The sequence below is a fragment of the Micromys minutus genome (assembly GCF_963924665.1).
Source record: "Micromys minutus genome assembly, chromosome: 21".
Taxonomy (NCBI): Eukaryota; Metazoa; Chordata; class Mammalia; order Rodentia; family Muridae; genus Micromys; species Micromys minutus.
In genome coordinates this window covers 40,613,452-40,633,864 of record NC_137956.1, presented here as the reverse complement: position 1 = coordinate 40,633,864, position 20,413 = coordinate 40,613,452, and the positions used below count along the sequence as shown (strand labels likewise).

Sequence of the window (20,413 nt, the reverse complement as noted above, 5' to 3'; positions counted from 1 at the left end):
AGCCTCCTGAGTGCTAGGATCACAGATGTGTACCACCGCACCCAAGGGCAGTTATCAACAGCTAGCAGCCATTCCAGACTAGCCACTGGTTCCATCAAACTCTGCCCAGTGAGTACTGCCATCACATCTGTGGTACAGGACTCCACCCTCATTCTCTCATGGACTAGCTAATTCTCTACCCATCCCACCTGAAACACAGTTAACAGGTATTTAAAGAATGCCAAAGAGGCCAGGAGAGATGGGTCAGGGCTAAGAGCATGAGCTGCTCTAGCAATAGACCCTAGTTTGGTTCTCAGCATCTACATAAAAATGGCTCACAAGTGAAAATCTGATGCCCTCTTCTGACCTTGGATACAACATTAATGCACATATACATACATGTATGTAGTATAACTATACATACATGAAGTAAAAAGGTCATACACATAAAATAATCCTAAAAAAAATTAAAAACTGGAGATGTAGATGTAGTTCAGTGAAAGATTGCTTACCTAGTAGAACAGTGCAGGGCTCCATTCAAGACACACACACACCCACTCTCTCTCTCTCTCTCTCTCTCTCTCTCTCTCTCCCTCCCTCCCTCCCTCCCCCTCTGAAATAGAAGATATGTCAAAATCAAGGGTCAACAAATAAATCAGTACTTAGAAGTATTAATGAGTCACAGAGAACTATTTCTATCTATCCAAACTCAAGATATGCTACATAAAACCATTTATAAAACAACAGCCCCGTTAATTAGCTCTGTGCTGGTGCCAAGCCTACGGCATGACTGTGTAAGGCTTGCTGGGTTGCATCCTCAGCCCTTTTTATCCACAGACTTACTAAACTGCTGTATATATACTTAAACAGCAATTTAAATTTAAATCCAGATGTGGTGACACACACCTGTAATCTCACACAACAGGGATCTTAGAGTCTGAAGTCACCTTGCTGTGGAATTACATAGCAAGGACCAGCCAGGGTTACACAGTGAGACTCTATCTCAAATAAACAAAAACAAAAACAAAAAAACCAAAACAGCGTGTGTGTGTGTGTGTGTGTGTGTGTACGTGTTTACATGTACATTTAAGAAGAGAAATAAGGTTTCCATCAGCTGAGCCGCTCCCCAGAGGGCTCACAGATATGAACCACACGAAGGGCACCTACCTGAAGCCCAGGGTGGATATGTGCTCTGCTATCTGCCATTACTATCTTAGTCAGAGCAGTTGTGATGACCCTTCTAATGGGGACTGCTGATGGTCCCTCATAAAACGAGTGCCGAAGGGTCCATTCTCTTACCTGAGATTCTAAACACTACCTCCTGAGCCCCTGTCCATGCTGGGGTGGGCCTAGTCAGTGATGTGACTATTTTGGGGTCACCTGGGCTCCTGTAAGTAATCCCTCCCACATTCTTTTTTTTTTCTCCCAGAAAATACTCAACTTTATTAGAATAACAGCAACTTTCAATTTATAAGAAGGAAAACCTAACAGGAGCCCAACACCATCTGGGAAGTGTCAAGTCACATTACTGTTCTGATGGCACCTGGTCACACTGAGGGTCACAGGACAACCCCATCATAGCTGCTGCAAGACCACACTTCTGACATGACAGTTTTGTTGTGCTAAAGCCGCACACAGACCTGTTGTGAAGATTTGGAGGAGAAAGGATCAATGTGGAGAGCAGAGCCTTCTTTTCCAAGTAAAAGGAAACTCTGGACCAAATGGGTGCCGCCTCCTCCAGTCTGCGAGAGTGCTGTATGGGAACTCGCTTCCACCTCAGCAACACAGGGAGGGAAAGGGGTGACGGGGCCAGGACACTAGCACTAGCAGGCTGCTCTGGTGACAGTCTGAGCTCCATTCCCTTTCTGCTGGTGGTAGTAGGTGTCTTTTCTGGAAGCTGTAGCAGCTTGATTGGGGAGGAAGGAGCTACCTACCCATCACCTCTTCGTTCATAGAACAGGTCTGTCTTAGAGCTCCCCAAATTGACGATCTTTGGGCAACCGTCTCTATCCTTCTCCTGGCCCTGGTAAGACCCACAGTTACACTCATCACATATGCGAACCAGGGTGCGGGACGCATGTAGGAATCACAGATCGCACATTTGCCATCACATTTTTCAAAGTCTTCCGATAGAAACACCGGCCTGCTTGCAAAAGAAAATCAAATCTGGATAACGTTTAGCCGTAACTCTTTTCCAAGCCGGCTGCAAGCTTAGAGAGCGCTCTCCCACATTCTTACATAAGTCAGTCCAGCACACTGGCTGGCTCCCGGGCTGGGCTTGGATGGACCTGCTCTTTGCTGTCACTGGTGCCCTATTTGGTTTGTTCAGGTCTTTCCAGAAAAAGTTCAGGTAACAGGGATACAGGGAGAGGCCCGTAAAGTACAATGCTCCTCACCCTGGGCCCAACCATAATTCCACAGAACACTGCAGGACAAAGTGTTCATCCCACCAGGCTACCCTGGCTGCAAATGCCTGACTGATTCTCACAGGGCTGCTTCATCCTTTAGCCCACCCTTGACCTGAGCTAAGAGGATGTGGGACAGAAGCCAGGATTCTGTTCCCTGTGGAGTAGCAACAAAGGCTGAAGAGGGTGGGTCAGGACTTCGTCAGGCCTAGGGAGCAGGCGCAGGGCAGGGACAGCTTCAGTTTCTCATTGGTGACACAGAAGGCTTCATGAGCTCACTGTCCCACCCTATCCATCAGATGGGATGCAGGGAGGGGCCCAGAGTCAGCTCTCCTCCCTGTCAGTGGGGAGATTTTAGTCGAGTGAGCTCACCTGCCTGACTGTGGCTTCCCCACCTATACACCACACCCAGGCCAGAGTGGCCAGAGATTTTAGAAAAGGGCTTTGAAAGAGCCGAAGAGCATGACACATAAGATTTTTCCCACAGAAAGGGAAGGCCCCAGCAATGTGCAATGTGCCCACTCTCTTCTACATAGTAGGGACATACCCGCTGCAGGTCACAAGGGCAGTCAGACTCACAGCTCCTACACAGTAGGGACTTGCCTGCTGCAGGTCACAAGAACTGGTCTTTCTTGATTTGTTCTTCCCGATCCCCAGCCTGCTCCTGAGAACTGTGAGTCGGCATGTTACGCTCCCAAGCTGTAGCTTTGGTGAGAGAAGGGAGCCAGAGCCATCCCACTGGCTGGTGACAGGGATACCTGAAGCTAAGAGGTGGGAGTGCCTTGTGGTGACCAAGAAAATGGGGCAGCACATGTTTAACCTGTACAAGGACCCTGGGACCCAATCAGTAGAAGAGAAAAGCTAGACTAAAGGGTTTTGTCACCTGGCAGGGGGTTAGGTCTTAGCAGGAATGAAGATCTGTCTTCAAGAAGTTCACACAAACATGGAGCTAAAGAACAACCTTTCCATTCCCAGAGAAGGCAGGCCGCTGGCCTAGTGTCTTTCATGATATGGGACTCACTCTGGGGAATACACACTGAGTTCTGTTGGATCTAGGAACCAGGTTTTCTTTCTCTTCAGTAGACATCAGCAAGCTGCTTGTTAGAGGGAATAAGGGCAAAGGAGAGTTTGGAGAGTCTCAAACTGTAGCTTAGGGTGTTCTTAAACTCACAACAATCCTCCTGCCTCAGCCTTGTTAGTGCTAGGATATCGGGTGAGCCACTATATCCAGCATGACTGTAAAGTTTATTGGGAAAGAAAGGATTAGAACAGCTGAAGTAATTCTAGAAAAAGTCTTATGCATGACTAGATGGCCACCCTGGGCAAGCCATGAGAACCAGCTTGGCTGGGGAAGCAGGGGCAGGACCCTAGGGTGCTGGCCCCATTGCTCCTCAGCTGCATGCCCTGGTCGTGCAATGTTTCTGGTTGGACAGCTCAATCTGTGAAATGAGGCCACTCGGCTTCCTTCCAGCACTATCTACTCTGCAAGTGAGCACCGCTCTGAACCGGCTCCTGCTCCTCCCTCTCTTAGTCACAGCGCTCATTTCTACTCCCATGCACCCACCTTGCTGTTTCCCTAGCTACTGTCCTAGTTGTAAAGTTAGCATGCATGTTCTCTAAGAGCTAGTTAGGCAGGTTCAAGCTCTAGCTCTGTCTGTAAGTAACCACCTCAGGAGGGAGGGCCTACGAGTGTCTTCCTGCTGCTCAGAGCCCAGCACTGCTGGAAATATTGTAAGTTCCCATGGGGGGAAGCAAGTGTTCTTTCATTTCTGATTAACCAATCAGCTGAAGATACAAAAGCTCAATGAGGTGACATGACTTACCCTAGGGGCAAAGAACTAATAATCTGACCTTTAATCTGGAGGTGACTCTCAAACCTCAAGTCCAGTCTATCTTTCAGGGCCTATTGCTGGTTTTTTTTTTTTTTTTTTTTTTTTTTTTTTTTTTAAATGTATGATGCTCTAACTATACAAATCAATTGAAATGGCCATCAGCCAAGCGTCTGTGAAGTAACAAGGTAATCAGGCCTCTGCAAGCAGTGCCAAGTGACCTGTAGGGACACTGGGGCAGGTGGATCTTGCTCTCTACCATCACACAGATGCTCACAGACAGCAGGTCCCTGGGGTCATCTGCTGGAGAGAGTTCAGAGCTGGGTGGCCGTGTGATGCAATGGGTAGGGAGGAGTCTCCATGTCTGGGTAAAGGAGAAGTGGGGAAGGAAAGGAGAGAAAGAGGTGCCTTTTCCTCCCGTGAGAGTCTGGGTCAGGAGGCTCCAGAAACAGCTTAGCCTTGTCCCATCTACCTGAGAACCCAGATACCGATTCAAGTCCCTCAGTATCATTCCCAGGATAGAACCCATTGACACTGTGTAAAACTGGGGCTGGGGGCTCATGAGTAGAAATCCTCGAAGCTGAGGTGCTGTCTGTCTTCCCAGCCTACCCACCCTTTCCCACTGCAGGTTCAGGCCTCTGGGCCCCACTACCCACACTCTGCCTCTGAATTCCATGCCCAACTCAAGGCATGATGTTCTCCAAGAGGTCTTGTCCTATTGCCCTCAGCTGAAAATGACCTAACCCGGTGCTGTTCTCTGCAGGTCCCTCACCCAAGTGCTGCTGTCTCCCAGGCTTCCCCTCTGGCTCACTGGACTAAAGCAAACTGTTTTCACCTCCAAGAAGCCCAAGAAGTCAATGTGCTTACTAGTGACTAGCCTCAGAGGCCAGCCCTGCAGTGGAGCTGTGGGCCATCCTCCCCAAGGGGACCTGGGCCTCAGGGTCTGTCTGGATCTGCTGGAATGCACAGGGATCTTGCTGGAGCCCTTTCTGCACGGAACACCTGCCCTCTGCTTCAACCGCCCTGCTCTTCCTGAAGAGCTCAGTCCATGAACGCCACTGTGTAGGGTCCAGCCCAAGGGTCTGGCCTCGTGTTAACTGTTGCCAAGACTCAGTCTTGGCCTTCCTGGCCCTGTGCTCTGAAGGTATTCACATCAGAAGGGCCTCAGCTGCTCTGACAGAAAGATCTGGGGCCAGTGCCTTGTCACACACTACCTCTTCAAACCTAGTGAGTGAGCAGAACCTTGGCATGGCCTCACAGGGTGGATCTTTTACTGACAGGAGCCTGAACTAAGCATACTCCTCCTTCTTTCTCAATTACGATAGGAAGAAGGTCATAACTTATATCCTCATCCAACTTGAGTCAAGAAAAAGCCACTTTTTACTGTTCAGTGAGATGCATTTGCCCTGTTCCTTTGGTCTTTGTTTCAAAATAAAACCAGACCAGGAAAGCCAGTCTCTTTGCCTCTTCACCAGCGTTAACCGCAGTCGCTGCTCCCTATGCATTTGTACTGTCTCTTCCTTGTAGCTTATTACGCCTCCTCTTGTAAACATACAGCCTGTGTCCCTTTAGGGAATGCCACCGCCGACCGCTGTCTCCCAGGTGTTTGCAGCAGTGTCCTGCCCAGCACACAGCAGATATGTGTGAAGTTGGTAAGGACTGGGAAACAAGCATATATATATCATTTCTAAGACAGAGTCTCAATCCTGAACTTTCTCTTTGCTGCAGCACCATCTCTGAGGTTCGGCCATGTGACAGTCCAAAGGCCAAGTCTCTTATTGATCCATCTATTGCTAACAAGTGATCCTTCTTTCTCAGCAAGAAAAAGGGTGAGAAGAGACCATCTAGTGTATCAGAGACAGCCTAGAAATGAGACTCAAGGCTCCAGCTATGAACTGAGAACCCATGAGCAAGCCAGAAGGAAATGCTCTGCCTTCTACATAGTGACTAAGAATGAGGGAGGCTGGGGCTGGCTGACTAAGAATGAGGGATGGCTCAGTGGTTAAGTGCACTGACTGCTCTTCCAGAGGTCCTGAGTTCAATTCCCAACAACCACATGCTGGCTCACAACCATCTGTAATGGGATCTGATGCCCTCTGGTGTGTATGAAGACAGTGACGGTGGATGCATATACATTAAAAAAAAGAAGAATAGCTAAGGGCTGTGGCAGTAGGGCTCAGGTATGACAGCCCAGCTCCTATTGGGAGCTCTGCCTGTGGGCTGGGCCATTCTACTTTCTATACAAAGTCTAGACTCCAAGCAGCAGTACCTGTGCACGAGGGAAGCTGTCCAATAGGTGAGGAATGAATGAATGAATGAATGAGTGCAGTCTGAGAAGGTAAGTGTGAACAGATGATCAGAATTTTGCACACAGGTGAAGCAGAACCTACTTTTGCAGGGATGTAGAACACACAGAAGGTGTATGGCAAGACTGAAAGATGTGATACATAGCTAGACTATGACCCAAACTAACAGCTAGACCAGTGGTTCCCAACCTGCAGGTCTCAACCTCTGCGGAGGTCACGGTGGTCACGGAGGTCGCCTAAGACCATGGGGAAACACAGATATTACACTACGATTTGTAACAGCAGCAGAATCACAGTTGTGAAATGGCAACGTAGATAATTCATGGTTGGGGTCACCACAACGTGAGGAGCTGCATTAAAGGGTTGCGGCACTAGAAGGCTGAGAGCCCCTGAGCTAGACAGTAAGCACGGAAGGACTATAGGGACAGTCCTAACTGTGAAAGGGTTGATCTTTTCAGGTCTGAACATGGCAGCCACGTGGGCAGTGTCCAGCCCTGAGCGGTGCTGGGAAGGTGTCAGTGGGGAAAGCAGGTCAGTGTGTCACAGCAAGAGCGCCCCTCCCCCCGGCTCTACCTGTGCTTCCCAACTTCTTCTTCCTCTTCCTTGAGCTGCTTGGTCTGTGGCTCCCCATCTTCCCTGTCCTATAAAGGAAGAAAGAAAACCTCTGCTCAGATAAACCATCCTGTAGTTCGGGTTACCTGGGAAGCCAAGGAAGACAAGACAATCAGGGCCAGGTATCTGAAGGGAGCCATGCAGGAGCCTGGCTCTTCCTTCAAACTCCACAACCCTCCCCAACTCGGGGGGCAGAGGCAGGCACATCTCTGTGAGTTCTAGACCACTTGGGTCTACACAGTGAGAGCTTGTCTCAAAATTAAATTGAACAATGGCCACAGCAACAAAAACAACACACCGCTCCATGATCCCAGCCCAGTCCCAGGTACAAAGCAAGCAGGAAGACCTAGATCTTAGACAGCAAGAATGGAGCTGGTCAGGGCTGGATGGCTACCAGCCACCTTCATGAATCTGGGTGGAACCATGTGTTGGGTTCTAGGGAATGGGGGAAAAGATGGTCACCAACAACTAGGCCTCTTGACAGTCTTTCCAGCCTAGAGGTTTCTCCAGAAAGACCTATTTGGATCCCTTCAGAAGTCACTTAATTCAGGACCAGGCTTGAAACTAGACTCACTGCCCAGGTCTGTGGTGCACTAAGGGAGATAGAGGCAAAAGAACCCATTTAACAGTCTATGGAAATTTTTCTTCTAAATCTGTCTCTTAAACCTTTTCTTACGTTTGTGTGTATGTGTGTTTATGTGTTTGTGTGTGTGTGTGTACACATGTACAAGTATGCCATAGTACACATGAAGGTCAGAGGACAACGTCCAGGAGTCTGAATAGATTAGGACAAATTTCAGGAGCTCTTCCTCTACCATGTGGGCTCCAGGGACTGAACTTGGTTGACAGGCTTGGTGACAAGCACCTTGACACACTGCGTCATCTTGCCAGCCCCCAAATCTGCCTCCCTCACCCCAGTTTACATAAGATATGCTATTTCAGTCCAGATACAGTATGCTTGTGGTCCAAGTGCCCTGAGGACTGTAACTTAAGGACGCCACCAGGGCCGCTTCGGCCTACTGCACAAAAAAAGTGCTCCTGGGTTGCCTGCTTCCCAGCATCACTGTGGCTGGACAAACTGACCACAGGTATGTGCACACATGGGCAGGACCAAATGTATGGAGCCAGGCCACAGGCCCAGGGCTTGTACCAAGGCCTAGGATTGAAGCTTACATGCCAGGGCTAGCCCACTAGTAGATGTCAAACCCATTTGTTACTGGCAATGGATTCTTGCTGGAGTGGAGTCCTGAGAAGAAACCTGGAAGCTTCCACTGGATCTGAGTAGCTGCCTATATTTCCTCTCCTGGACGGCCCTGCACAATACTGACAGCTACCTCCCTCTGGGGTGACACTACCAGCGCTCATCTTGCAGACCCAGGGCAATGACAGACACTGTCATTCCTTGGCCATATGACCTGTGGGGTCTGGCTCACTGAAAGCCTTCCATAATAGAACACCCCCATCCCCAGCCCAATGCACCTCAGTCTCACGAGGCAGCAGGGATGAAAGGAGATAACATAGGTTTCTCAGGATGAGGAGGGGGAAATCGGGGCTCTTTAGGACACACAGACAGGATTGGGAAAGGCATTCCCAGGGAATAACATGAGTAAAGGTAATGTGTGGTCTAAGGACTAGACAGAGGTTCAGGCTTGAGAAACAAGTCAGCATTCTCAGAGTGGCTCATAGGGTGGAAAGGGGGCCTCAAGAGGCTGAGCTGACAGGGGCTCCCTCCCCAACTAAAGGCTTGCTCACAACACTACCACGCTTCTGCTTCTTTCTTTTTAGCTTTTGAGATGAGGTCTCATTCGGTAGGCTTGGCCAGTCTAGAGCCAAATATATAGATCAGGCTGGCCTCAAACTCAATGAAATCCACCTGCCTCAGTCACCTGAGTGTTTGGATTAAAAACATGCAGATATTTTAATATCCCCTACCAATAGCAAATCCCAGAAGTGCTTGCTGCCAGGGAAGGGGCTGGTAAATTGCTCCCTGGGTTAGAGGTGGTAGAGCAGGGTGCTCAACTCCACCCCTCCAGAAATCTTTCTGGAAGGCTCTGTGCAGCTGACAGAGAGGGCAGGATCTGTGAAGAAGGATCCACCAGGAGGAGTACTTGGCCCACACTATGCCCCTTCCTAACCAAGGGCAAGGTTAAACTCAGCCAGAGCAGGCTGCCACTGCCATCTCCAAGAGCCCCAGAAACACTCAAGTGCTCTGGCAAGGGCCAAGTTACTCATTAACAAGGGAGAAAACACCAAGGGATCCAAGTGAAATTTCCAAACCTCCTAGCCATCTGGCTGGCAGGTACAGCTCGGTCTACAGCCAGTTACCCCCATTTGGGATGCTGAGTAGAGCACTCACCACAGGCAGGGGACGGACAACCGAAGGTCAGGAGAGGGGAACAGTGCGTAGCGCACACAGGTGGGGACAAGGTGCCTCTCAGGAGGAAAGCAAGCATGCTTGAGATAGTAATTGCTTTGGGCCCACACTGGCTTAGGTCACAGGCATTGCTGCCCCACCCTTCTATTCCCCTTTCATGGATGCTGAGAATTCTTCACCTCACCCCCACTCCAGCATAGGCCACCCCAGCCTGAGAGACTAAACTCATAAACTCATGACTTCAGGACTAGAGGAATCACAGGAGTGCCCACCTGAGGTTCTCAGTCCAACATGTGTGTGGGGAGGGGAGGGGGTAATACAGAAATGGCTATCATAGAAAGGAAAAATGAGGAGATGCCCAAAGTCACAGAACTTGTGAATGATGGTAGTAGGTCTGGGTCATGGTCCTCCAGGCCTGCCCTGCAGTTCTTGCTAAGATTAGAAGCAGCCAATTGACAGAGTAGCACTGTTTGTAAGACGGACTCTGACCTCAGCCCCTTTCCTGTCTCCCCACATAATTCAGATGTGGCTACATGCGCAGATCCAGCCATAGCTAGCCCAAGGCACCAGTGGATGCCCAACAAGACAGGCAGCCTAGGGGTCTCACATCCGACATACTATGATGAGACTCTCAAATCAAGCTCAGTGCCCTTACCCTTGTCCCCACCTTTCCCTTCCTTCTAAGCCCCATTTTCCATTCTGTTTTTTTCCTTCAGATTTATTTATTTTATGTATATCTGTGTAACATGTGTGTCAGTGCCCATCACATCTCTCTGGAACTGGATGTTTGTGAGCAGCCTTGTGGGCTCTAGGAATTGAACCAGGGTCCTCTGCAAAAAAGTGTTCTTCACTTGGTGAGCAATCTTTCTACCCCGCCTTGTGTGTGTGTGTGTGTGTGTGTGTGTGTGTGTGTGTGTTTGCCTTCATGTGCATGGTACCTGATACCCACGGAAGTCAGCAAAGAACATTGATCCCCTATAACTGGAGTTTCAGACAGTTGTAAGCAGTCATATGGGTGCTGGGAATCAAACTGTGATCATTTGAAAGAACAGCAAATATTCTTTACTGAGCCATCTCTCCAGCTCAATTCTCCCTTCCTGCTCCCTCCTTTCCTTACAACCAAGTCCCCAGCCATTCTCCTCCGCCTTTACTAGCCAAAGAGTTCCCTTGTCTAGAATCCAATTTCCTAAAATGTGGAACAGGACTCACGATGAGTCACATAAATGAACCACGAAAAAAGGTAGCAAAGCATACAGCGACTAAGAAGTAGTTCAAAGTGTTTCTGGCAGCACCCCCTGTGCTGCACAGAGAACTTCACAGCTGCCTTGGTCCTGAACACACAGCCTGTGCACTTTGCCTGTTCATGCGTGTCACAAGTGCCAATGGTGTTGGAAGCGCCCAGCCTTGGATTCAAGACTACCACAGGTTATATAACTGAAGTGTTTTTATTAAATGTTTCTGCTCTTAGAAAAGCTTAACCACCACCCCCCCCCCATTTTAAATACTTTCCTATCATCATTCCTTAACATGTGTCAAATTAGTGTATAAAGATACACTAGAGGGACTGGAGAGACGGCTCAGTGGTTAAGAGCACTGACTGCTCTTCCAGAGGTCCTGAGTTCAAATCCCAGCAACCACATGGTGGCTCACAACCATCTGTAATGGGATCTGATGCTCCCCTCTAGTGTGTCTGAAGACAGCTACAGTGTACTCACATATATAAAATAAATAAATCTTAAAAAAAGATACACTAGACTATTAGGATGTTCAATTTAAAACATTTGTCTGGGGACTGGGAAGATAATATCAGGGAGGGAGGCAGCCCTTCAGCTCAATTCCTGATGTCTCGAGTGGTTAACAAGAACATCTCCTGGGAGCCGTGACTGCTTGGCAAAACCGGCATAGCCTGCAGTGCTATGCCACATGGCTGGCACCGCTGGGGCCTAAGGAGGTCAGGAAGGGGTGACAGGGTCTTCCTTTAGTGCTGCCTACGCTGACAGCACTGTGGGAAGAGGATACCAGAGTCAACAGAGATTTCTGTTCCCAGCCTGGACTTGTCCCAACCTGTTGCTACTTGTGGGTATGAGTCTGAAGGGTGGTTAAGGTTAAAGGAACTGTACCCAGGGCCAAGTGCCCCAAAGATGAAGGCTCTAAATTGAGTGGCCAAGAACAAGGTCATTTCTCATCCTGAAATGTCCCATGAACTCAGCTTTTTGCAGCCTAGGGCTTTTACTTCAGGAGGGAGTGAAGGGACACAGGTATGGTTAGACATGCCAGCTGCCAATGGGTGTCATGTCACCCTAATCTAGTCCTGAGGCAGCTGGAGACCCAGCAAGAGCTCACAGTACAGACCACTTCTCAATGTAGATAGACAGCCTACATTTCTACAGGAGCTGGCCCTCTGTGTATCAAAAAAACAAGGCCTTGGGCAGGAAAATGGCTTAGTGGGTCTGATGTCCTCAGTTTAATGCTTGGTGGAAGAAAAGAACAAGCTTCTGCAAGCTGTCCTCTGACCTCACAGTAGCATGCGCATACCACCTCTCAACACAAAATAAACTTCGAAAGACATTGGAAAACAAACCCTCAAAACCTTTCCCCTTTCCCTGCAAACAGCCCCACCACAACCCAACACCCCCACCCCGTACTGCAGCCCCCTGAGATGACAGGAAGAACCTCTGTGGCTCTAACTGAAGATCGCAGTAAGGAAGTGTCAGATGGCCCTGCAGTGCCCAAGGCGGGGCAGGAAGAAGCTGGCAATGCTGGGGCAAACCCGGTAGGTCCCACAACAGCACCCTGTAGCCTGTCCTTAGAGCCAGAGCCACCTCATGATGGGGTGGAGGTACTTCCTGTTGGGTGTGGTGGCCCCTGGGAGCTGTGTTATAAGGGCATTCAGTAGGGTAGGGCAGCCACTGGCGTCTGACTCACACAGAAGATGGAATGATAAGCTCTGGACTGAACAGCACCATACATGGGACCAGAAGCTGCAGGCTCTTTAGTGCCCAGAGGCTGGGGGAGACAGCAGGGTGATCACAACAGACAGCTCTGACTTCTCTAGACAGACTGATCCCACTCATCTGTTCATTGTGCTTCTCTTTCTGGGTCTCCAAATGCAAATCCTAGCTGCTGCTAGGAGCTCCTGTCTGAGGGTCCACTCTGACAGCAGCCTGTGCAGTTCTTGGGAAGGCACCTGTCTTACTAGTCTATACCCTCTGGCCTGACACCTGCTACTCACAGACATAGAGCATGTACGCTCTAGCTCACAACCCAGTGGGCAATTAGGCTGCACTGACTGTGTGGCCTTGGGCAAGTCAGGCCTTGGTTTCCTCATCTCTGAAAACAAGAACAGTCATGGTGACATCATCAAACTATTACAAGACGGAAAGGATGAGGGAGAAAGGAAAAACCTGCAGCTTGGGTGGGCAGGTAGCTCCCAGAAGAGCAAGGAGAAGACTGGAGACTGGGCACAGGGCCGCAGTCCTGACAGCAGGCATCTACAGAGGTCATGGGGGGCTTTCATTACCACAGGTCTTCTGTGATGCTCTCAGCAAACCTCTGTACAGGAAGGGCACTGTGTGTCCTAATGCCTGCTTCATCAAGGGCACGAGAAAAAGTTAGGGCATGTTAGATGATGCCCTTGGAAGAGATGGAGAAATGGCTCAGCAGTGAAGAGCACTGGCTGTTCTTTCTTCAAGAAGACTTCAATTCAATTCCCAGCACCCACAGGGTAGTTTAAAACTATCCAGAACTCCACTTCTAGGGGATCGAACACCTTCTTCTGGCCTTCATATGGGCACCAGCATAGACAGGGGTCTTCTGATCCCTCACTTGGAGCTCACAGAAAGTGATATGGCAGATTGGGGACCAGCAGGCCAGAGGTAGGTCACGGCAGGAGCCACAGCTCCCCTGTGGGTACAGAGAAAGCACAAAGTGCCTGCCTGGCAGGCAGCTGGCAGAGCAGCAAGGAAGCCAGAGATAAGGCCCAGGATCAGAGCTGAAAGGAGGTCTCAAGTCAGGCAGGACTGGCTGCAGAGAGACTGAGACTGGCAGTGGTGACTCACAGGGAAAAAGAAGGTGCCTTGGACAAAGGAGGTGGCAGTGCTGTAGGGACAAAGAGAAAGGGTGTGGCAGCTTTCAAGCAGACTAGAGCTGAGGCCTGATGTATGTGCACAGATTGTGAGGGATCCATGTTGGCTAAAATGCCCTCAGCAATAGGAAAGAGGGCCCCTGGCTGCAGAAGAAAGGCAAGACTAGCCCCACTGTCCACCCAGACCGAGGCAGCACCATGCTGGGCTAATGCAGCTCCTGCCGGCATCACATGGCTGGACCTGGGATCACTGATAGCTAATGTGTGGTGGAGAAACATAGGGAGCTGGCCTCAGACCAAGTCAGCTCTTGTTCTTTCCAGAAGTGCAACTGGGCATCCTGCCACAAGTGCAAGGGAGGTGGCAGGTAACTCCTCCCACATATTTCCTTTAAGTCCACAGATATTGGCCAGATCCCTGGTGCTAGGAATTGCATGCATTGCAAGCTGGGAGCCAAGGAGAAAAAGCACTAGCACTCGCTGAGTACCTGGTTAGAAAACACACACACACACACACACACACACACACACACACCAAACTGTAGAAGGTATAGCTTTCTGGAGAAAAGTCCAGAACTGTTTTGGATTTTTCAGAGGGGCAATGACACATAGACGCAGAACAAGGAAGGGGTGCTATCAACAGCATGGCAAGAGGCAGTGGCTCTGTAGGTGGCTGGGGAGTCTCCAAAGTACACCTCCTTTGTCCTGCCTGTTACAGAATGATTGGAAGGGGCAGAGGGAGGGCAGGACAGGGAACAACTGGTACAGCTGGGTAAGCACACATCCCTTCCAGTGCCCAGGGCTTCACCCTCACCAGCGGCAGCAGGAAGTAACCAACTGGAAGGTTAGGCAGAGGGCACAGCAGAAACCACAGTCCCCTTTCCCTTTACAGAACCAGACTAGAACATTTCACCTGAGCAGCCCAGAACTGACAGCTCTACACTCCCACCTGGCTTCTCCCTATAGGAAGCCCTAAAGCATACAGGAAGCCTACACCACAGGCTTGGACTGGGCAGGGGACAGTCAAATCTTGATACCAGTCCACACCCATGCTGGGGTTGTAAGCAAACTGCAGGACACTTTTTGGGACAGGCAGCCCTGGTGGTACTTCAGTTGAAACTTAAGTAAGGGAACCAGGTCCACTGTCCAATGCAAGCCTTATGTTCCATGATGCCTACTGTAGGAATGTTTACTGGTATCCTGGCAAGCCCCATATCCTGCTGCCCAACAGTGATTGACTGGCCAGGCTCACCTGACTCTTGTGGTATTCTTCCTAGGGAGTCAGCTGTTCCCTCGCCACCGCCCACCCAACACTTTGGCTCAATAAAACTCCAGAGAGCTGACAGCCAGCAGAATTACTGGAACCACAACAGACTCTACCAACTGAGCCATATCCCAACTCAATCTTGCCCACTTTTGGAAATAACAGGAGAAACAAGTTAGCATCACACTAGGGTCCCAATGACTAGGAAGTGAGCTCGAGAGCTGGGTGTAAACGTTCACTTCTGTCCTGCTTTTCCTACGAGTGAGTGATAATATATAGGCGCGACTTAAACTGGGTAATACTGACATTACTGAATATAATCAATTTTATCCAATTAACCACTGCAAACGTTTTATAAGGTCAACATTCCTTCCTGTTTTCATGGATGAGCAAATCAGAAGCACAGTGTAATTAACTCATCCAAAGTCACATGGCCTGGGGTTGCCAGAACCCCAGTTGGGGTGGGGTGGGGTGGCTTTCAAACTGCTCTCCTCTGAATGCCTGCTCCTTGCTCTGACCCAATTCATGCCCTGATACAGCACACAGCTAGTCTCTGTTTCTCTATTTCTCTCTGTGTGTCTCTCTCTGTGTCTGCCTGTCTCTGTCTCTGTCTCTCTCGTATATTATCTCTGACTGACCTGGAACTCTCGATATAGACCAAGATGGCCTTAAACTCACAGAGGCCTGCCCTCTCTATTAGACTCTAAAGCACTCTTATGACACATCACAGGGTTGAGAGGACTTCGGATACCATTCTAGAATGATATAAACCATCTACCAAAAACCCCAAACACAACCATTTCTGGGCCAGTAACTCCAAATTCAGATAATCAAAGCAACCAGAGTAATTCAGGCAGAGGTATTCAGACCAGTGCCTGTCACAAGGGATAACTGGAACTGTGACGTAGGTCAGCCTGCTGGGTATAGTCCAGAAAGCCAGCTGCTGGTGAAACAGACTTGAGATGTGAGGGCATAGCTGAGTCCCACACCAACTACAGTGCCAACATTGTTACCATGACAACACCACACTTACAAATGACTAAAAACTTGATGGGGTGGAGCTGCCCAACTGAGTGTAATATCTTTCTATTTTACTTCTGTTGCCAAAAATTTACCAACAAACAAAAGCAACCAGCAATTCCAGACTCAAGGGACTATCCCTAAACTGTTTCCAATCCTGACTGGGGAACAGACCTTAGAAGCCTAGTCAGTGTCTCAGGACCTTTCACAAGTTTAACAGGCTTTTGAACTTGTAAAACATTGCACAGGTACAGACGGGGTTGGCTGAGACCTGCACACACCAGCATCTCTTTGTTATCTAACTATACACAGCAGACACACTGCAGGCTTGGTCCCCTAAATTAGCAGAAACACCTCCATTGTGTAGGGCTCATTATTCACTGAGCATTTTCAGCTAAGATGCTAACTGATGCTAAACAGTGAGGTCATTTCCCCATCTTCCTACCTGTCCTCACTTCCCTCTTTTTTTGGAGGGGAAGAGCTGCCTCAGCTGTAAAGCAGAGCTCCTAACTGCAAAAACTTCCTCACCCACTCTCAGCCTAGGTGCTAGTAGCCAATCACAAAGCCCCAGGTGGCTGCAGGGTGCAAACTGATGTGTGCCAGCTTCCTGTGGAAGGTATATCTGGTCTGGCTACTTTTTGGTTTTTTCTTTCTTCCACCCTTCTCCACCCTAACACTAGACAGAAGAGAGAAAAAGATAGAAAGGAAAGGGGGTGACCTTATGTTAGACGACTTCCTGATGATTAGGAGTGTTGAGTTCCTTGGGGCTAGTTCAATCTTCGTCATCAGGATATCTAATTTCTTGTCTCTTCGTTCAAGACTACTTAACAAACCATGACCAACAGCCAACAACTCATCATCTTTCCTCTCAGGGTCCTAGCATTTATACACCCTCTGAAAAGTCCCCCAGAATTTCCACCATCACACGATCCCAGAAACTATCTGCTGCTGGCAAAACCATGCCCCTGCTAGAGCACTCGGCAAATCATAGTCTGCTGTTGTGGACAATCTGAAGCAGCCCCACAACTGGATTGAATAAACCAAAATTCCAAAATTGTCATTATAGGAAGGTGCCTGGGACCTCTTCTGGGACTTCATGGAAGACAGCCAGGGAAGGATCAACTGATCATTAGGTGTGGGCCTGGTGCAGCCACCCAGAATCTCTGTTTCTGATGGCATTAGGCAAGTGCTAGGCCAGGCTAGAAGAGCACGTGGCTTCTCCTTTCTCCACACGCCCCAGCTGGTGACTGGGATGCAGAGACTGAGCCAGGAGGGAGGTCCCAACCTGGAATCTTACACAAATAATATGCAAGGACCCAGAGACCTCATGGCCCTACAGAAAACACCTTCTACCTCCCACACATCCAAACCAGCTCTGCTTATTTGTACCGTTCTGGGTCCTCCCAAAAGTTCCTTGACAGCAACCAACAACTTCCACTCTGTCGGGCAACAAAGGCATCAATGTCAACAGCACCTGTGACCTCGGCTCAATCAAGTGTTGGAGTGGGGTGCACAGAGGATACATGCAGCAAGGTCATTTGCATGAGTTGTCCCTTGACCTCCACATGCATGAAGAGGCACACAACCTCTTCTAAATAATCAACAGTGGTTTTGGTTGAACAGGATGTAAATCAGTGGCACAGTGCTTCTAGCAAAGAAGAAGCCCTAAGTTTGATACCAAATACCACATAGACCAGGCCTGAATGGTACGTGCCTGAGAGCTCAGAAATAGGGCAGGGTCATCAAGAGTTCAAGGTCGGGGCAGGAGATATGGCTCAGTGGTTAAGAGCACAGACTGCTCTTCCTGAGGTCCTGGGTTCAATTCCCAGCATCCACATGATGGCTGACAACCATCAGTAATGGGATCCAACATCCTCTTCTGGTATCTGAAGACAGCTACAACGTACTCACATTTTTAAAAAAAGTTCAAGGTCATTCTCATCTACAAGAGACCCTATCTCAAGACAAAACAAGAGAAACAAACAAGAAACAGGGCATGACCTAGATCCCAGGGAGGAGAGAACTGACTTTTTCAAGACAGGGTCACTCTGCGTATCTCTGGCTGTTCTGGAGCTCACTTTGTAGACCAGGCTGGTCTTGAACACAGAGATCTGTCTGTAGTGGTTATTATTTTGGGGTTTGCTACAGCCCCATGTTGTCTTTAAATATCTACTTGGGGTTTCTACTCCATTTCACTCTATCATTGTTCCCAGATAAAAGACACAGAGACCTTTAGATGTATAATAAACCTTAAAGCACCGGAATGGGCAAATAGCAACCCTCTGTGCTAGTTTGTCTGCTTGCCTGTGATGATATCACTTGCCATGTTCTGCCTGGGCCCCTCCTACTCCATCAGGCCCACCTGCCTCATGGCCATTTTCTTCCTCCTCCTTCCTCTCTCCTCTTGATCCCTGCCAGAGACTCCAAGCCTGGGAACCTTTGCCCCACCCCTCTTCTGCCCAGCCAATGATGTAGGCATCTTAAACCAATCCAGGATAACTTGGGGGCAAGGTTTACATAGCATCATTTGGTGTACCAGAGGATCGCCTTGTTGGGAGCAACCAGACCTTGGGGCTCAGTATTTAGCATCGGAATACATAGCAGCACCAAATCAACCCCTAGGATAAAAGGCTGCATAGACTGACCTCTAACCTTACACATGAGCGGTGCCATCCCCACTGGTTAATGCCATAGCTAGGACATAGGGCTCTTGGTGGTGTCCAGCTTCTTTCAAGTCTAATACCAACTAAAATTCCACCTTTATTCTCTATGGACCACAGACAAAGCTCCAGTAGCCCATACCTGTATAAGACTGTGGCAATGCCGCTGTCTGACTTCATGAGCCCCCACGGAGTTCAAACTGCTTAATATCACCAAAAGGATTAAGAGTTGAAATAGGACACACCAGGAGACCAAGTTCTCAGCACAAAGGGGATTTATTTGCCCCAGAGGGACAAAGGGCAAGGAGTAAGAAACAAAGACAGGAGATAAGAGGACAAGAAAGAAGGAGAATGAAGCTTTGTTCTAGAGTGACAAAGGACTGCCTCAGGATAAAGGACACAAGGCCCACTGGCAAAGAGTAGTCTACAAAGGAAAACCTGTGTTAAGATGAGGTGTTTTAATTTTGACTGGGCAGGATACTTAGGGCAGCGATGATGAGGCTCTGGCTGCTGGACTTCAATACTTTAATAGCTGGATTTTGGTGGTCAGCTTCAGGGGAGAAAGTGGCCAAATAAGGAAATAGATTGTGGTAGCCAGCTTTAGGAATATAATCTAATAGTTCAGCAAGGAGAAGGAATGGGGAAGGAGAAGGGCAAGGCCTGCTGAGCCATGTTTGCCCGGCTGGGCTGGCTAGAAGCCTTCAATCATTTTGGCCTGCAGGCTTTTCAATAACCATTGGATTTGTCCAAAAGGCAAGTCTGCTTTTCTTGAAGAAAAAAAATCTCATCTGAGCCAACTCACAAACCCATGTACTAAGCCTTGTTATCTAGCAGGGGTGACAGGAACTAAGGTGAACTCCCTCAGGGAGCTGGGGGCAGCTGAGGAGACAGTAAGCATATAATTACCACATGGCATCAATGCCACAGGGGCCTGGTATGGTGGGAACCAGAGAGAATGAAGCTGGCAGCCACCTGGGGCCAGAGGGCATGGCAAGGACTGGTAGGGTCCTAGGAAGGAACAGGTCTGATGAGAGTGAATTCTATACCCAGGCAGAGGAACAGCATCTTCCAAAGGCACATATGCAGTGGGAAGGCCTGCTGGACAGGATGCAGAGGTCAGCTGAGGAGGAAAGAGAGCAACCATGTAAAGGATGGTATTTATGAAGAGCATTTAACAAGAGCCAGGAAGAAAAGGACAAAGGTCACTGTGGAAGCCACTTAAGTAACAAGCTCGACGTGGGTTAGGAGAGCCTCTTAGGAACAGCAGAGAGGTCTCTCAGAGTCCGTCTGTCTGGACCCTTTTAACTGCTGGCAGAGCTGCTCATGCTTCTCTTCACTTGTGGACACACGAGACTCTCTAGACCCTGTTCACATCTGGGAGCCAGTGTCACCCCCAGACAACCTGGCTCAGGACAGCTAAGGCATCTATAGTGGTTAACTTATAACTCACAGCAGATAAAATCTGCGTCAGCCTGTTTACTGATGTCTCCTGACTGTATCACACTTTCAAAATCTCAAACGGCCACTGCTTGCGTCTTTTTCTGTATAGCAACAAGAGAGTTACAACCACAGCCCATTCTTAGATCAGTGAAAATACAACCACCGACATGTGGCGCTGCAAAGGCCTCAAATATTATCTAGCTCACAAAGAACTGGACTTAGCAGCCAGGAGGAACTGTGATAAACAGCACCTACCAAATTAGAAGCTTCCCAGCAAGACCTAGCCGCCAGCATGCTTAATGACTCGCCTACTCGTAGGACCTAACTCCAGCACACTAGATGAGAAGCCCAAGTCAGAGCTCTTCACGAAGCTGAATCAGAAGAGGAAGTGGCCAACTGTCTAAGAGCTACTGTGGTCACCACAGTGGGCTCTGGACACAGAG

General features: G+C 49.0%; 1 protein-coding gene across 1 annotated transcript in view; it reads right to left on the bottom strand.

Moving 5' to 3' along the window:
• Window positions 1-20,413, bottom strand: part of CCDC12 (coiled-coil domain containing 12) — a 51,225-nt gene that overhangs the window by 12,195 nt on the left and 18,617 nt on the right. Inside the window, exon 2 of the mRNA XM_080934197.1 lies at window positions 7,093-7,160. Within this exon, the coding sequence (XP_080790323.1) occupies window positions 7,093-7,160 (68 nt within the window). The remainder of the gene's footprint in view (window positions 1-7,092; window positions 7,161-20,413) is intronic.